This window comes from Vipera berus (assembly GCF_964194415.1).
Source record: "Vipera berus genome assembly, chromosome: 3".
Lineage (NCBI taxonomy): Eukaryota > Metazoa > Chordata > Lepidosauria > Squamata > Viperidae > Vipera > Vipera berus.
Genome location: NC_138204.1, coordinates 55,924,206 through 55,942,640, shown reverse-complemented (window position 1 = coordinate 55,942,640; position 18,435 = coordinate 55,924,206). Strand labels below are relative to the sequence as shown.

The following is an 18,435-nucleotide window of genomic DNA, read 5'->3' as shown; positions in this document are numbered from 1 at the left end:
GTCTGTGTATATGTATAAGCAGATCGTACCTGCATTTAATAAATATGATTTGATGTCTCAGAGTATAAAGAAAAGTTCCAATCTTAGCCCAGAGCACTTTCCCTATATCCATAGGGAGGAAGTGCAGATATTTGGAATTTTGAGAACATATTGTGGTATTCTCAAAAAAGGGCTACTGTTGTGGGCACTATGAAAACACCCAATTGCTAGGCAATAAACTGGGAAGGATGCTCCTTGCTACAGCCTCTATTTATTTTTCCTACACCCAGGATCCATTTCCTTCTCTAAACCAGCTGTAGCCTTTCTCATTTTATAACATTTTCTACAGTATAAGGGACACCAACACACAATACATGTACATGTAGTCCTCAAGTTACGAGTGTAATGGAGCCTGCCCATTCCACTCGTAACTCAAAAACTCACAGAGTGAATCTCATACCTCGAAGGAGATCAGTCCCTTGCTCATTAATATGCACACGGCTCGTTAAGTGAACATGAAGTATCTCAGGGTGGGGAAGGCCATGGAGGTCCTAGTGATGGAACAGGCCTCCAAGGCTTTCCCGACCCATTAAGATACCTCATGCTTCCCCCTCCCTTCACGCCACACCAGACACACCTAGAAAAGATCTGTCTTTGAACAAGCGTTAAGTGAATGCTCATAACTCAAGGGTTACCTGTATTTAATTAATTTATACTCTGCATGTCTGCTCTGACAAGTGCTCAATGTGGCTAACAAAAATTAAAACTAAAAGACAATATAAAGGTTTAAAATACACATTTAAACTAATGCTAGAATAAATACTAAAATCACTGAACAGTTGAAAGCCTAGCCACAAACATCATCTTTACAGATTTCCTACATAACTAAGGAGGGGGGGAAAGGCAATGTAACTCCAGGGGCTGCATTTGGTAGCTTTTTTTCTCTCATTCCAGAAAAAAAGAGTTTCTGATAATTGGGGCATACTGGCAAGGCTTCTTCTGCTGTATTTATCAGGACAAGCTTAGTGGTTCCTTAGATGGTCAGATTTTAAGTTGTTTAGGACTTAAACATCAACATTTTCAATGCATACGGTAAGCAATGGCAGCCATTGATGTTTTTTTCCATTTTTTTTTCTTTCAGTCTTGTTCAATGCTTACGTACTTTATTTCCTTTTCTGCAACTCACACTGCTCATTGTCTGCATTCTGTACTTTTCTATTGGATAGCTGACCTATTCCTTGTGGTATCTTATTTTCTAGCAAGTCACTTATTTAGTATATACTCTATTTCAGACATGTCAAACACAAGGCCCGGGGGCCGGATGCGGTCCGTGAAGTGGTTTCATGTGGCCCGCGAAGCCATCCTGGAAACAGTGAGGGAATGGCCCCCGCTGCCTTGGCCCTAGCCCAGAGACCCTCAGATCTGTCCCACTCCTGCCCAGGCCCCCATAGGCACCCTTGATGCGAACAATGTAGAGCTGGCCACGCCCACCCGAGCTCCGGCAATCTGAAAAAAGTCATGACATGTCACGTGACACAGCGAATTTGACACCTGTGGTATAGAACGAGAGAAATATCCTGAATAATTTTCCCTCCTATTCCATGGTGGCAAGGAATTAGAACCAGCAACAGAAGCAGTGATTTTCAAGAATTCATCCACTGCAAGCAGTGCTGTTTGATAGACAAAAGGCTGCTGGGGATTTAGTTCAAAAATTCTTATGACAATTTATGCACATTCCATTACATAAGAATACATAATACTACAGGGATTGCCTGTCTGTGTATATGTATAAGCAGATCGTACCTGCATTTAATAAATATGATTTGATGTCTCAGAGTATAAAGAAAAGTTCCAATCTTAGCCCAGAGCACTTTCCCTATATCCATAGGGAGGAAGTGCAGATATTTGGAATTTTGAGAACATATTGTGGTATTCTCAAAAAAGGGCTACTGTTGTGGGCACTATGAAAACACCCAATTGCTAGGCAATAAACTGGGAAGGATGCTCCTTGCTACAGCCTCTATTTATTTTTCCTACACCCAGGATCCATTTCCTTCTCTAAACCAGCTGTAGCCTTTCTCATTTTATAACATTTTCTACAGTATAAGGGACACCAACACACAATACATGTACATGTAGTCCTCAAGTTACGAGTGTAATGGAGCCTGCCCATTCCACTCGTAACTCAAAAACTCACAGAGTGAATCTCATACCTCGAAGGAGATCAGTCCCTTGCTCATTAATATGCACACGGCTCGTTAAGTGAACATGAAGTATCTCAGGGTGGGGAAGGCCATGGAGGTCCTAGTGATGGAACAGGCCTCCAAGGCTTTCCCGACCCATTAAGATACCTCATGCTTCCCCCTCCCTTCACGCCACACCAGACACACCTAGAAAAGATCTGTCTTTGAACAAGCGTTAAGTGAATGCTCATAACTCAAGGGTTACCTGTATTTAATTAATTTATACTCTGCATGTCTGCTCTGACAAGTGCTCAATGTGGCTAACAAAAATTAAAACTAAAAGACAATATAAAGGTTTAAAATACACATTTAAACTAATGCTAGAATAAATACTAAAATCACTGAACAGTTGAAAGCCTAGCCACAAACATCATCTTTACAGATTTCCTACATAACTAAGGAGGGGGGGAAAGGCAATGTAACTCCAGGGGCTGCATTTGGTAGCTTTTTTTCTCTCATTCCAGAAAAAAAGAGTTTCTGATAATTGGGGCATACTGGCAAGGCTTCTTCTGCTGTATTTATCAGGACAAGCTTAGTGGTTCCTTAGATGGTCAGATTTTAAGTTGTTTAGGACTTAAACATCAACATTTTCAATGCATACGGTAAGCAATGGCAGCCATTGATGTTTTTTTCCATTTTTTTTTCTTTCAGTCTTGTTCAATGCTTACGTACTTTATTTCCTTTTCTGCAACTCACACTGCTCATTGTCTGCATTCTGTACTTTTCTATTGGATAGCTGACCTATTCCTTGTGGTATCTTATTTTCTAGCAAGTCACTTATTTAGTATATACTCTATTTCAGACATGTCAAACACAAGGCCCGGGGGCCGGATGCGGTCCGTGAAGTGGTTTCATGTGGCCCGCGAAGCCATCCTGGAAACAGTGAGGGAATGGCCCCCGCTGCCTTGGCCCTAGCCCAGAGACCCTCAGATCTGTCCCACTCCTGCCCAGGCCCCCATAGGCACCCTTGATGCGAACAATGTAGAGCTGGCCACGCCCACCCAGTAGGCCATACGCACTCTAGCCACACCCACCCAGTAGGCCATACCCACCCGACCCCCTGAGGGCAACCGCAATGCTGATGCGGCCCTCAATGAAATTGAGTTTGACACCCCTGCTCTATTTGGTCTTTCAATCACATTTGTAAAGGATTTCAGTACAATTTTCCATCTGCCTTTAACTCACTCGCCTCTATTGGATCTTTTCCATTATTTATTCTTAAAATTTAATTATCAATACATCTTCTTGTTATTTTTCTGATCTGAAAAATATTTTCTTTTTATTAAAAATTTCTTTTTGCTGACATTCTTGATTGAAGGGCTTCTCCTTAGCCTGTTCAACCCTGAAAGTCTGCTTTCATTTGTGGAACATCTTTTTTGCTGCTTAAAACTCATTTTTTAATTTCTGTTTGGCTATCATGACAGTTTGTGCTGAAAGCCACTAGGATTTATCTTAAATCCTCTGCTTCAGTTCTCCATAGAGAAGACACTCCACACTTTATTCCCACAGCACTCAAGCATGTCCTTTATTTTTTATAAATGTTATTGATTTTTAAAAATTACAATCTTTAGAGCTAAGTAAATAACATGTTGTCTGGGTTTACATATTTAACATTAACTTCTTCAATATAGATCTATTCAGTACTGTACACTCCGGTATTTTTTTCCCTTGAACTTCCTTTCTTCCCCATATTTTTTTCCCTTTTTCCCTCATTGAACACTTACAATTCTTAGTACTATTGATGTGTACAAAATTAAATATAGACATCTTCATATTTCACTAATATTATAGAAATAACAATATCAATTCATAATATCCTGTTTTTCATGCTCTTATTTAATGTTTGATTTCCCATCAATATTTACAGTATCTTTATCAGTTATGATTTTCTCAATATTATGTTTACATAGCTAAAAGATTTTTTATTCATACCAATCCTCCTCTTTTTTCAAATTTCCCATATCAAAAGAAGAAAAACAAAATGCTATCTTAATTCTAAATCGTATCTTCCATTATAAAAATCTAGTTATATCTAAGGGTTCTTTTAATCATATTCAAACAGGTATATTAAACAGATAGTGCCCCCTCTGATAAATCTTCTGTTTTTTAAGTCTAACTCTTGCTTTCTTTCTTTGCCAAGTAGCTTTCCAAGCCAAGGCAATTAAATCGCCCAAATTTCCCCCCCCTATTTTTGTGCAAGCTACTTGGCATAAGAAAGACAATTTAGGTAGAGTATTTTTTGGGGGGGGGGGACTCTGCCCATCCACATTCCCTAGACCAGGGCTTTTCAACCAGTGGTACGAGTACCACCTGTGGTACACTGGCACCTGGCAGGTGGTACATGACCATCCTAGAAAAGTGGTAGTGGGGGAGGAGAATGAGCTGAACCAGTGGCAGCACTGCACAAGCCTGAGCGAGAGATGGCTGGAGCTTCTTCAGGGCTGTCAGGGCTCAGTGGAAGCCCCAGGATTGGCACCAGGCTCCAGCTGGAGTTTGGCGCTGAACCTGGCACTTCTGAGCCCAGAAGAAGCACCGATAAGCTGAAATGTTACAGCATCTCCAGGGTCTTGTGATTTACATTCAGATGCTTGGCAACTGATTCATATTTATGACAGTCACAGTATCCCAGGGTCATGTGAAATGACCAAAACCCACAGCAACCACCCAGCAGAGAGGGGGAATAAAAACCAAACACCCCTGCTGCCAATCCTCAACAGAAATGCTCACAACAATGAAAACCTCGGACAGGAGGAAGAGCGCCACCGGGCAGGCAGACAGGTGTCTTGCTCGGCTGTGGCTTGGGGGGCACTTTTTCCAGTGTCATTGTAACTTCGAACAGTCACTAAGCGAACTGTTGTCAGTTGAGGACTACCTGTACTTCATCACTTTTTTCCTTTTTTTTTGGTCATCAGGTTTTTGACACCTTGCTAGGTGACTAGTGGTACTCGGATGTTGCCATATCCTAAAGGTGGTACAATGGGTAAAAAGGTTGAAAAGCCCTGCCCTAGACATTTCTCCTGCCCGCTCTATGTTCTGTTTTCTCTAATCTTCTTCCTTGTCCTCAGGTGTATTTTGAAGAAGGAAGTAAGGGATCTTTTGTATTTTTATTGTTATAGGTAGGTCTTGCAGTATTTTATTTGTGTATGGCAGTCCATATTTCCCTTCTCCTATCTCCACTATCTCTAGATCCATTTTTTCTGCTTCATCCTCTGATTTCTGATTTATTTGTTCATACTTTGTAGTCATCTGGGAGCTTTCCAGCTGTAGCTTCAATTCAGAGATTTGGTCCTTTATATCATCTAGGTTATTTTTTGTCTCATTATTATTTCTTTTTATGTCCTCTTTTTGTACAACAATTGTTTGATGAATTTGCTGTAACATAAAGAGTATTTCCTTCTAAAAGGTATTTGTTTTTTCTCAAGGCATCATTCAAGGATCTCCTTTAAATGTAGAGAATCTTTCCTTATATGGGTATGTATATTTTCCAGGTGAAAGTTTGTGGATTAACAATTGTAGAAATTTGTATTTTAATTTTTAACGATGGAATTTTGTTTACTGTATTGTTAAAGTTATTTTTTACTTATATGAATTGCCCAGAGTTTGTATAATTAAGTAGGACACATATAAAGTAAGATATAGGCTTAAAGTTTTCCCCTGTCCAGTCATGACCGACTCAAGTGGGTGATGCTCATCTCTGATTCTTAGCTGAGGGAGTGTGCATTGTTTGACAGATGTTTCTGTCATCTGTTTCTGACACCAGTATGAAAATGCAGAATGCAATAACCTGTCCTGGCCAAAGTGGTACCTATTTATCTACTCGCATTTTCATGCTTTCAAGATGCTACCGGTAGGTTGGCAGCAGCTGGGGCAAGTAATGGTAACTCACCCCCTCATGTGGCGCTCAGGTCTCAAACCTGTGCTGTCAGCTTTCCAGTTGACAATCTCAGTGTCTTTAACTGCTGAGCTATTGTGCCTCCTCAATGTTAGGTAAATGCAAGCATTTTTATATCAGTATTTCATGTTTTTATCCCCACAATGTGGGGATATTTTGGCTGATAACACTGCTTATTCTATAGGAAACAGAATCCTGAAGCAAATAATAAAAGTATATCACTCTACTAAATAAATAACCACAATATAACAGGCAGAGAAACTCCCTGTTCCCATTTAATTCTCTGTGCATTCATGTGGTTAGTTAGAAGATGGCCACTGGATACAGACAAATGTCACATATTTCACTGAATAATCATCTCTCTACTCTCCACAGCCTACCTGGCTTCCCATATTTTACTGAATTATGGCAAGAGATGGCTTTTTCAGTAGTGAATCCTACTGTTACTGCTAATTAAAAAGACTTGTCCTTAGAAATTGTTGGAGATGTTAGAGAAATAGTCAATTCATTTTCTTTACCTATAAATTTATTGGACATTTTAAAGGTCATTTATTTCCAGTTCTAATAAATATAACCAATATTTGCTTGAGCTCGAATTAGAAAGACTGGAGCTAGAAAGTTGCAGATCACAAATATTTGAAGTGCTAATTTTGAGAGATACTGTATTATTTTACACTATCATTAATGTCTCTTGCAAAAGTGCAGGAAACTAAAACTCCAAATGCTGCTTGCTGCAAACTAATCGTTTCATGTCATACTCCTCCCTCCCCTCTGTACATATTCCTGGCTGTCACAGTATCACTGTCTCCATATGAAATAGGCTAATGGATTTGTATGCAGGCACGTAAGAAGATAATCCCAGATTTTTTCATTCAGCCACTTGAAGTGACACCCCTTTTCTTAATATAGGTGGATCAGCAATGTAAGCATCACAGTTCTCCCAGAATTCCTAGATTTTGCTCCCGCTTTTGATTACTATCCTTTAATTAGCTAGTGCTTCTCTAGAGCTTCTTGGTCCTTATAATTTTGCCTTTTGAATTCAACTAGTAAAGTGTCTTCTGAATCAAGGCAGATATAATATAGCAAGGGGAGAGAGAATATAGCAAGCAGAAGAGAGAAGGAACTATAATGCATATAAAAGGCACATTCTAAATTTATTTTCTGCTTCACCCCATATAATAATAATGACAACAACAACAACAACAACAATAGAGTTGGAGGGGACCTTGGAGGTCTACTAGTCCAACCCCCTGCTCAGGCAGGAAATGCTGTACCATTTCAGAAAAATATGAATGTTTACTCATGATTTAAGTCTTCTGCAGCTGAAGAAGACCAAACAGAGTTTGATGCAAGCACAGAAAAACATTTATGTGCAATGGAACCTCCTCTAACACAGCAATTTTTCAAATTAATCATTTTCCTAGTAAATGGTTAATCATAGAGAAACCAGATAGTAAAGACTCATGGCAATTCCTGGGCTCCTCATACCATTACTTTGGACTCCATCACAGCAATAAGAGCATTGCAGTGATTACTGTCAAGTTTCACCTTCGAAATATAGTTATTCAGAACTGCAGGAGATACACAAAATGTAATGTGAGAATGATCAGATTAATATGTGTACTGGTTTCAGAGAACACCATCAGAAAGCTGCTGTCATATATTTTTATGTTATGGAATTGTATAGAATTTATTAGAATGAGATATATTTTGATCTTTTATAATTGTGATTTGTTGTAAATCACCTACATCTCTGGTATAAATTGTAGCAAAGGAGGAACAGTCATATTCAAAAAGGTTCAAATATGAAAGAGTTAAAGAGAAATCTAAATCTGATGTGTCAATCTAAGTTGTGGGCAGAGACAAAGCCTAGGGAAATGAAAACTAAGCAGCCAATCAGGAACAGGAAGATTGCTCTGTCAGGTGAACTACTGAAAAGAGGAAGCTCAATTTTGTCTTTCTCATTGCCTTTTCTCTCACAGGAGGAACTGAAGCATGTCTTTCCAGGATTTCTCTGACGAGTTAATACTTTGCAATGTCACCTGGGATTCATTTATGCTTTCAGAAACTAAGACAGTGAATTAGGTTCTTTGTACTGTTATGTGTAATTTGGACCCTTGTCCCATTTGATTCCTTCAGGCAGCAAGGAAGACCTGAGTGCCTGGATGGGTACTGTAATACTTCTTTGAGAGAAGCGGTAATGCTGCTGTCCTGTCTCAAAAAACCCATCTGTTGAATCATCCTTATTTGAAAACTCTTGTCTTGTCTTTAACTTCTCCTTTTGGAGAAAGATTATAAGTATAAAAGTAGCTCAACTACAGTCAACCTTTTTGAATATGACTGTTCCTCCTTTGCTACAATTTATACCAGAGATGTAGGTGATTTACAACAAATCACAATTATAAAAGATCAAAATATATCTCATTCTAATAAATTCTATACAATTCCATAACATAAAAATATATGACATCAGCATAATGCAGGCTATTGATTTTTCTTTCTCTAGTTTTGAAACCACACTCAACTGCTTCCAAGCTAGCTTCAGTATACATTTTGCAAAGAACCTCAATAAATAAGGAACAAGTATACTGCTTTACTCATTCTTTTGCCAACTTGAAGCTAGAATATTTTGTTATGTTCCTTCCATATCATAGTTTCCTGTATATAGGTTTTCTGTCCATACTGTGGTTTCCTAACCTGTTTATAGAAAATTGAGATGTTCTAGAATTTTTAAGTATTCTTCTGACCTTTTAAAAAGCCAGCTTGGATATCTGGTATCTACTTTTTCATGTTGAGTTCTAATCCGCATTGGATGAGCCTAAGTATTATTTTGCTAACTTGTAGAATTAAGAATATTGCACAAATAGTTGGCAGATTGATTTCTGTTGGCTATAATGTGGTTCTTTGGGTTTGCTGGTGAAACATGGCTAGGACCTTTACTGATTCTTTTGTTATTTGCTGTATTTCTGTAGATATTACATCAATTCCTATAGATTTCCAACGTGGTAATGGCTGAAGTGCTGATCTAACTTAATCTTTCAGAACTTGACCTTCTTGTTATTACAGAACATCTTCTAGTACATCTTGGAAGTTGACATCTACATTGTACAGAATTTCAGTATGTTCCTTCCATCTTTGTTCAATCTTCTTTAATTCAAGTATTATCTGTCTGTTAGTGTCCTTTAGCATACCAATTCAAGGTTGCAACTTCCTTCTGAGTTCAGAGAGTTTTTTGGAAGATGTTCCTTGTTTTTCCATCTCTGTTTCCATCTTTTATGTCTTTACATGTATTGTTGTAATACTGCTTCTTGTCTCTTCTAGCAGCCTTCTGAAATTCCTTCCTGAGAGCTTTGCCTTTCTTGGCTTTGGCTTCTCTTTTCTTCTTGACAATTTCCACTGATCCTTTTGCTTTCTTCTCTTTCTTGATCTTTGGCAATCTCTTTTCAGATTCATCCTTAATAATTTCTTTCAGTTTATTTTACAGTTCCTCTGATTTCCAGCCAAAGAGGTTCAGGACTTTAAGGCAATTCCTGATTTTAAGTACTATATGTACCTGTTCCTTAATTATTGCACTGATTGCTAATAGGTTCCCAACTCCAATTCAATTAGCTGTTTTTCACCTTTAAGACTTTACATATTTTTGTTCCAGGATATATTACTGATGGCCTCCTCCAAATGAAATCTACCTAGTCACTTCATGCTTGCAGGAATGCATTCCTGCAACAATTCAGAAGGACAAACGCCTGAAGACAGCTCTTCTCTGTGGAGACCCTCATACACTGGAACACAATGACACCTGACTTTTGCCTGGAACACCACTTTAGTAAGGTGTTGAAAACTGTTTTGTGGGCATTTAGAATTTAGTAAAGTCATCTATTGTATGAGCGATGTTTTTTTTAGAAAATTTTCAATTCGGCTTTTGTTTTGTATCATTGTGCTATTTTTATTCTTCTATGTTATGTAAATCACCCAGAGTCATGACTGAGCTAGGAGGAAATAAGTGAATATTAGAAGACTTGAGAGTGGTGTAACTAGCAGTCAAACAGTAGGTTTTCATAAACTGTGACTATGGATATGATTATCTTATTACACAGTCAACTACAACATACAGTTACTCTTTTTTGGGAGCTTTGCAGACGGGCCGCGGCAGTTTTCCCAAGAAGCGGCGCCGCTGCCCGTTCGCGCGGAGGTACGCGCGCACCTCTCCAAAGGTTTGGGGAGGTGCGCGCACACCTACGTCGTTCGGAGAGGTGCGCGCGCACCTCTCGGAATGGGCAGCGGCGCTGCTTCTTGGGAAAGCTGCCGCGGCCCGTCTGCAAAGCTCCCAAAAAAGAGTAACTGTATGTTGTAGTTGACTGTGTAATAAGATAATCATATCCATATTCGGCAGCTTTGCAGACGGGCCGCGGCAGCTTTCTCAAAGAGCGCCGCCGCTGCCCGTTCGCGCAGAGGTACGCGCGCACCTCTCCAAAGGTTTGGGGAGGTGCGCATGCACCTACGGTTGTTCGGAGAGGTGCGCGCGCACCTCTCGGAATGGGCAGCGGCGCCACTCTTTGAGAAAGCTGCCGCGGCACGTTTGCAGGCTGCTGAAAGCAGCAGCTTTGCAGACGGGTCGTCGCCGTTGCGCAACCGGGAACCGGTTCCATCACACATAAAAAAAAATGGCAACCAAAATGCGGCTCCCACTTTTTTTTATGTGTGATGGAACCGGTTCCCAGTGGCTTTTTTTCCTTTTTCAGGTTGCCGACCCCTGTTCTAGTCGTTAAGGCACCAGACTAAAAAGCAAGAGACTATAAGTTCAGGTCCTGTCCTAGCCGTGAAAGACAGGTGGGTGATCTTGGGCCAGTCACTCTCTCTCAGCCCAACCCAACCCACCACATAGGGTTGTTGTGAAGAAGATAGGAGGAGGAAGAAGTGTTGGATATTTTTTCTGCCTTGAGTTATTTGTAAAAATAATAAAAGGCAGGATATAAATAAATTAAAAAAATTAAAAAAACAAACACTGAACTGTCCCCTCTCTTGCCAACCTCACTCCCAGTCTTCTTACCTCATATTCCTGGGAGAATTTCAGTCCATCATTGGCTTTCAGTCTGTCAATATTGTCAGCAAGGTCTGTTACTGGAATAGGAGGATGGTCACGCATGCCTGTCAGATCAAACAAAACAGAGGGGATCATAGTATCAGGAAGCATAATTGTTTAGCTAAAGGGAGAGATCTTCTTTCATATGTGCATAGTGGAGCTGATGGCAATGTAGAACAGTAGCACAGTGAACGGAACATGAAGAAGTCAATGTGGCATGCGGTGCTCGTACAAAGGCAGAAAGTATCTGTTCATGCTTAGATGAGACAACAATCAACCATGTGGTTTCCAAATATAACAATAGCCTAGAAAAAGTGAAAAGACTTGAGGAGATGCCCCTACATGTCCTTAGGCTAAAATAAGGTTGCAGGGATAGCAATAAAGCACAAAGCTGCTGAAGAATAGGACTGTGTCTTCATTTCATATCAGCAATATGCAGTACAGTGCAGAAACAGAAATTGTGAACAGATGCTTGAGGAACAGTTTGCGTTTCTCTCAACAGCTTATTTATCATAAAGTGATGGGCAGGCAAGTCGTAAGTATTAGAAGCTAAACTTCCACTGAAGAAGCATCAATAAATCTTTATCATTTGGAAAGATTACGTATTAACTTTCTTGAGTATACATTCTGGGTGAGAATATACAGCCAAACAAAACAAACTTACAGAATTCAGTAAAACCCTATTTAATCATTTGAAGAGATGGTATCCTATCCATTTAATGTGAAAGTACCTCACTAGGACAGTTTGCACCATTTGAAGCAAGTTTTGTCATTTGCCGAATGACATTGTTTAGGAAATGATATCGCCCACCAAATAATCTAAATGGACATAAATGACAAAATTGATACAAAGGATATCATTTGTATGTATCATTTGCATAATGACAAATGAGAAGCTATACTTCGAAGCCTTCTTCTAGACAAATTATGCAGTCTAGATGATAAAAGATGTAAAATCAAGGTAAAATCAACATAAATTTAACTGCTTAATTAGACTACTTTTGAGTGCAATGCACTTGTCATTTTTTTCCACCTGAGGAGAAAAGAATTCCTGGGTAGAAATTTGGTCCACTATATCTGAAATTTACAAAATAGGAGTCTGTTAAACTGTGGTCTCATTATAATACTAGGCTTTGTTTCCACCCCCGACATCTAATTTTTCCTTTGTTCTTTGGTAATTCTTCAAGCATCAACTTTCATTTCCTTTTCCTCTTTCGAACGTGAACACCAAATTCTACAACCCGATGGGGCCAATCAATTCACAAATATTTCTTTGCCTACATAACATCATAATATCACTAGAATAATGCTTGTTTTATTTGAAGCTGTTTAAGATGGGAGGAAAGAAAGAAAGAAAGAAAAAGAGAGCAAGGAAACTTGGACGGAGAATGTTTCAGCAAGGTATTGCCAAGAGAATAAAAGCTGAAGTGCAGTTCAGGGGATGATTAAGTCTAGGCCTACTGGACTAATTTTTGGTGGTAAGTGTTTCCACAAAATATTGCAAATTAGCTCCTCATAGCTTTATTAAAGGATTACAATTTCATATTTCAGCCCAGCTAGGAACTTCAAGATTTCTGACTGCAACTGCTTAGAAGATTGTAAACCTTTAAACTCTTTTTCTTTCTTCCCGAGCATGCTGGAGCATCTTATGTGAGAATCATCAAAAGCTTGTGTTGATGAAACTGCCTGCCTCACTAGAAAGTGCTCATGATATTACTAAATCTGTGGTGAGTGAGAGGTGGACCTTCATGAACAAAAGAAGATGGGAAAGAAGGAGTTGCGTGGAGTGAGAAAAAAGCAAAGCTGGTGGAAAGAAAACTAACTTGATATATTCGGGCAACTGGGGCCACTGGCACCTGTAACAACAGAAATCTCATTACTATTGCTGAAGGCAAAGATAAGGAATAAAAGACGGTCAAAAGGTAATACAAAAGTCCTCATCACCAACTTCAAAATCAAGTTTGAGGAAAACAATTTTAGCTCCACACATAAGGAAGTTACACATATGGAAGTATAGTAGGTACAGTATTTAAATGGTATCAGTTACAACAAGGATTAATTTACAGGTAATTTTTATCACCAATGTTATTTTTGTCTCAGGTAACAATAGTTAGGATTGTCTTAAATCTTATGATAAATGATTTGGCCTTTTTTCAAGACCATGCATTCTTGGTTGCAGGAATCTTGTGACCAAAGTGCAGTCAAAGTTTATTCAATCATATAACAGCAATGTTACCAAACCTGCCTCAGCTGAAAAAGAATAGGAGTGTAAAGAAGTTGACAACTCATGTAAGAACTTTTTGCAAAGTAGAAACTATTAAGATAGAAAGCTTTATACTGAATTAGAGCAGTTTAATTCATTATATACTAAGCAAGACCTTTCTTACTTTAAGAGTTGCTACCAAAGATTATAACTACCAGACTGCTGACAGTTTAGTGGCCGTCTGGTAAGTAGCTATTCAACCCAACCTAAGGCAGTGGCCCGCAACCTTTTGGGCAACAAGCACTGGTTCCACGGAGAGAGGTTTTTCCATGGACCAGACGGGACGTGGTTTCCCATGCTGCCTGCATCCTGTGGATGGCGGCTTTGCTTGTTTGCGTGGCCCAGTTTCTGACATGCCACGGCCCAGTACCGGACCATGGACCAGGGGTTGGGAACCCCTGACCTAAGGTGAGATTAGATGGAGGCAACTAGTTGTTTAGACTGCAACAAAAGTATCAGTCTTGAAAATCAACTAATAAAGTGGTGCAAAGAATGGGAGCAGGGACTCACAAGTTCTGGTCCAGACTGAACATAAAAACTAATCTGTTTTCCTCAAACTGTATCTTTCAACACAGACCTGGGCATTTTATGGACTCTGTGACACATTTTGCCCTTTGGCTGTCCCTGTCCGGTCTGTCTGAGGTCGATCAGAGATCAGAAATCAAATGTAGATGAGTGTACATCATGCACACAGTACAACTGCATTACTTCTATTTTGAAGGCGACTGCTACTGTTTTCAATTTATGTTGTGTGTGTGTGAGTGCATGTCTACGCAACTTCACAGTCTTATTGGTCCAGCCTCTGTCCAACAGTCCATTTTCATGTGGCCCCTTGGGAAAGTTAATTGCTCACCCTTGTTTTAACATGCCTTTTTGTTATGTTTATGTCATTTTTTTCATCTTTACGATGAGCTTCAGCTATGCAAACTATATGTTGAAACAATAACTAAACTGCACTTGTTCATATTCTGTAGTCATAAAATTTGTATCTATATAACCTGAATAACCCTAACTTCTACTCTGTTTCTAAGATGACCTGAGTGAAGTAATCATGTCCAGCTGTGGAGAAAGAACGGGCTACATGCAGCCATAAACAAACTTGCAGATCTTACCTTGAAATGCTTCCCCCCCCACCGCAAATATCATTTAGGAAAAAAATGCCCCAACTTGATGTGTTGGAAACCAAATATGTCCTTTTTTAATTATTAAAATGGCTTAAATGCTTCATGGATTCCACCACCTAAGGAAGGCAGGATGGCAAATGACTTTGCAAGAACAAATGAGAAAACAAATCAAAACAGCTCAGATGAGAGTGAAATAACCTCCAAAAAGCAATAAATCTAGAAAACGCTGCCTTATGAAGAGGCTCTGCTTTGCTGAGGGTCAGCAGAAACTAATAACATAACATGTCATAAGAACCAGAAGGTAGGGCACACTTCAGGAACCAATCAGGAGCCAGCCTACTAAACCTGCCAATCTGATGTCTGATCTATCAGCAGGTTGGACTTTCATTTGGCTCACCTATCTAGTATGATAGGTACATCCAGTGAAGAGATACACATAATATGAAGGATAAGTATCTTTACAGTAATTGGGACAATACAACTATAGCCCACCTGGTGTTTGATAGTTAAGTCGCCTCATTTCAACAGGGTCAGAGGAGTGAGCCAGCAAGGAGTCCTTCAGGCCAATGGAATGCTCATCCTTGGATGAGGGTGAATTGGCCCTTTTCCTAAGGAAAAAGAAAGAGAAGCTTATATAAGATAAATTTGGGAAATAATAACAAGATCCTGGCAACAGTCGCAACAATATATATAGCAACAAGCAAAAGGACTATTAAAGCCTTCTATCTGACAGGAACATAGTGACAAAAACTTGGCATTCCTCTTTCTCTTCACACTCCTTTCTAAGGGGCTATTTCCTATGGTGGAAGAATACAAAAGATTCTCTGTATTAAAAATTATGTAAAATGTGAAGAGTTGTAATGTACAAGGATAAAGGGTCTTTAGGGTAAACTTTATTGGTCCATTAATACTTGTCTTGAATGGCTGAAGGCCCCCCAGGCATTTGTTAATAGCATAATAAAATACACTGTTGTCTCTTTGGGTTATATTTATGTCCATAGTTCTGCCACCCTAGGCTCTTATCCTAGTAGATTTCACTAATTAAGCAGGGAAGAACCTGTCCAGTAATTAAAGGGGATAGATCTGCAGGAAATTTTAGGATGGCAAGAAATATTATTGGTGGGGTCACTTTAAACCACATGACTCCATGTGGTGCTGCTTCTTCTTAGCATTCACGTAATGCATGTTACAAAAGTTTCTTTTTCAGCCAGTCCAACTCGTACGTGTGTGTGTATTAGTGGGATAGGTACGCATGCATGCAAGTGCACATGACTTGCTGTTCAAATCTCTTGTCTACAGTAAAGGCATTCTGATGTACTCTTACGACAAAGCAAATAGGACATTTTGGTGAGTGAATGTCTTCCTGATGACAAAAGCCCGTTTTTTTAAAAAAGGAAAAAAGTACCACAAAATTGCATGACAGGAAACTACTTGCAACTTATAGGAATTAGTGAGAGTCAGGTTGCCTCAGGCAGATGCCTTGCTGTTAATGTTTTTTAAAATCACATTCTATGGGCTGGCATGCATATTTGTTGTATGATAAGAAGGTAGATAATGTGTTTAAAGTGCATATTTTAAGACAGGCATTGTTGAGAGTTTGGAAGAAGTATAGATACAAGTTAGACTGTAAGATACCATTGTGGGCAATTCCAAAACACGCAACAGAAAACATAAATGTTGGTTTCAAACATGACGTGACCACGTATAAGGAGATTTTAAGCTTGGAAAGAAGTGTATGGTGTTTAAAATCGTATAATTTCTTGCGAGATGAGAAGATTGTTCAAACCTGGTTTCAATATACTCAATTACGGGCCAGGTGGAAAGAAGATCAGAAAACTGGTTTTGCAATGACTGATGAAAATTTGATAAAGCAAATTAGAAATCAGGGTCCAGCACATATCAAACGGATATATCTTGCATTGATAGAAATTGATTCAGAAACAGAACTGGTTAAAGACTGTATGATAAAATGGGCCCAGAACATCCAAGAAGTTATTACAATGGATACGTGGGAAAAGATCTGGGTGAGGAACGTAAAATTTACACAAGCTCAAAACTTAAGAGAGAACTTTTATAAAATGTTTTATAGATGGCATTTAGATCCTAAAAAGCTTGCAAGTATGTATCCGAACTATCAGCCAAAATGCTGGAGGTGTGGTGGTGAAGATGCAACATATTTTCACATATGGTGGACTTGTAAAAAGGTCAAGGCTTTTTGGATAAAAATTTGATGGAATATGCAGAAGATCTTCAAGCAAAAGATAAAGTTTTGTCCGCAATTCTTTTTGTTGGGTATAATTACAGATGCTACTGTTGTGGACACTAAGTTGATGTTAAATTTAGTTACAGCAGCAAGACTTTTAATAGGTCAGTATTGGAAGAAGGAGGAACTGCCGACTATAGAAGAATGGACTTTAAAGGTTTCTGACCTGGCAGAAATGGCAAAGATTTCGGCTTATTTGAAAGATCATTCGCAAGAACGTTATATTATGGAGTGGAAAAAATGGATTGAATATATCCAGAAGAAATACGGGACTAAAAAGTTTCACTTAGCATTTGAATAAGTCTTCCTTTCTATTTTCTTTTTTTTTTCTTTCTATATGAAATATTAGTATTGTTTGTAGTTATCTTATATGAGCTAGAGAGTGATAGATTTAAGAATTTATTGTTGGTAGCATATGGATGTTTATGATTGTTCTTTGTTTTTATACCCTGTACTTAGCTCTGGGAAGTCGGGGGGGGGGAGGGGGGAAAGGGGGGGAGGGGTAGGGAGGGATAGGTAGGGGAGGGGGAGGGGGGATTGTTAAAGATAAAATGTATTTTAAAACTTTTCAATAAAAAAAATCACTTTCTATGACATAACAGGGATGAAATCTGTTCAACACATTTATTATATATGTTTATATATTTGTAGTGTAGGTTGGGAGGAGATAATTTATAAAGCAGCCACCTGTCAGAAAAAAAGTATTTCATCAATCTGAATTCATTACCCAAAGAAAAGTACAGATATATGCAAAAATGCCAAGATGCTTTGTTCTGGCCTCTAATTTTTGTTAAAAGTCAGTTCTGCTCTACTATAATAGAATTACTTTGTTTTACAAATGATCAGTCAGGTAACAAAGTTAGCAGTCAAGTTAGAAGAAATTTGGTTGATAATATGAAAATGGAATCATTCAGAGCAAGGCTTATTGAACTGATTAATAAAACATACCACGTTCTTAGCCAAACTTTCTCATTGTGGACATGTACATAAGTAAACAAACTTTAGGATACCAATTCTTCCCTAAACGTGGTCATCTTATTTGTGGAGTTATTTATTTACTCTAACAATGACACAAAGTAGGTAAAGGAGGAGGAACTATGGCACAATGGCAAGAAAGGCAGAGAAATATAAAAAACCAGGCTGGTTTGAGCAGCGAGTATTTTGGTTTTAGCAATATGAAATTTTGGATCTCAACATACACAACAAAAAGAGAAAGATGCTTAACTACCTTTCCTGTTTGCTAGATCCACGGAGAGCAGAAATAAAAGAGAAAACCAGGATTATTCAAAGATACTAATCATATATACAATAACCCAAAGTCACTTTCTTTCCCTCCACCTTGGAAACATGCATATTTATTTAGAGCAAAATTATGGTAGGATCTAATGTGGGTCAGTCACTGGGACCAAAGGTTTTGTTTTCTGAGGTTTCGGACTTGTGCTGGAGCCCATCTTCAGCCCAACTTCTCTCTTGTTCCCTGAAGATGGGCTCCAGCATGAATGCATGAAAATTATGGTAGATTGCTTTAAAAAGGGATGGAAGACTTTGCATTTGCTGTAAATGAATCAAGTTATTGCTACTTTGCCCTCAC

General features: G+C 38.8%; 1 protein-coding gene across 5 annotated transcripts in view; it reads right to left on the bottom strand.

Moving 5' to 3' along the window:
* Nucleotides 1-18,435, bottom strand: part of PTPRF (protein tyrosine phosphatase receptor type F) — a 528,476-nt gene that overhangs the window by 27,980 nt on the left and 482,061 nt on the right. For all 5 annotated transcript variants that reach the window (XM_081322272.1, XM_081322271.1, XM_081322273.1 and 2 more), the window contains 2 exons: nucleotides 15,074-15,189; nucleotides 11,162-11,259 (listed from right to left, as the gene is read on the bottom strand). In XM_081322272.1, coding sequence (XP_081178398.1) covers nucleotides 11,162-11,259; nucleotides 15,074-15,189 — 214 coding nt within the window. The remainder of the gene's footprint in view (nucleotides 1-11,161; nucleotides 11,260-15,073; nucleotides 15,190-18,435) is intronic.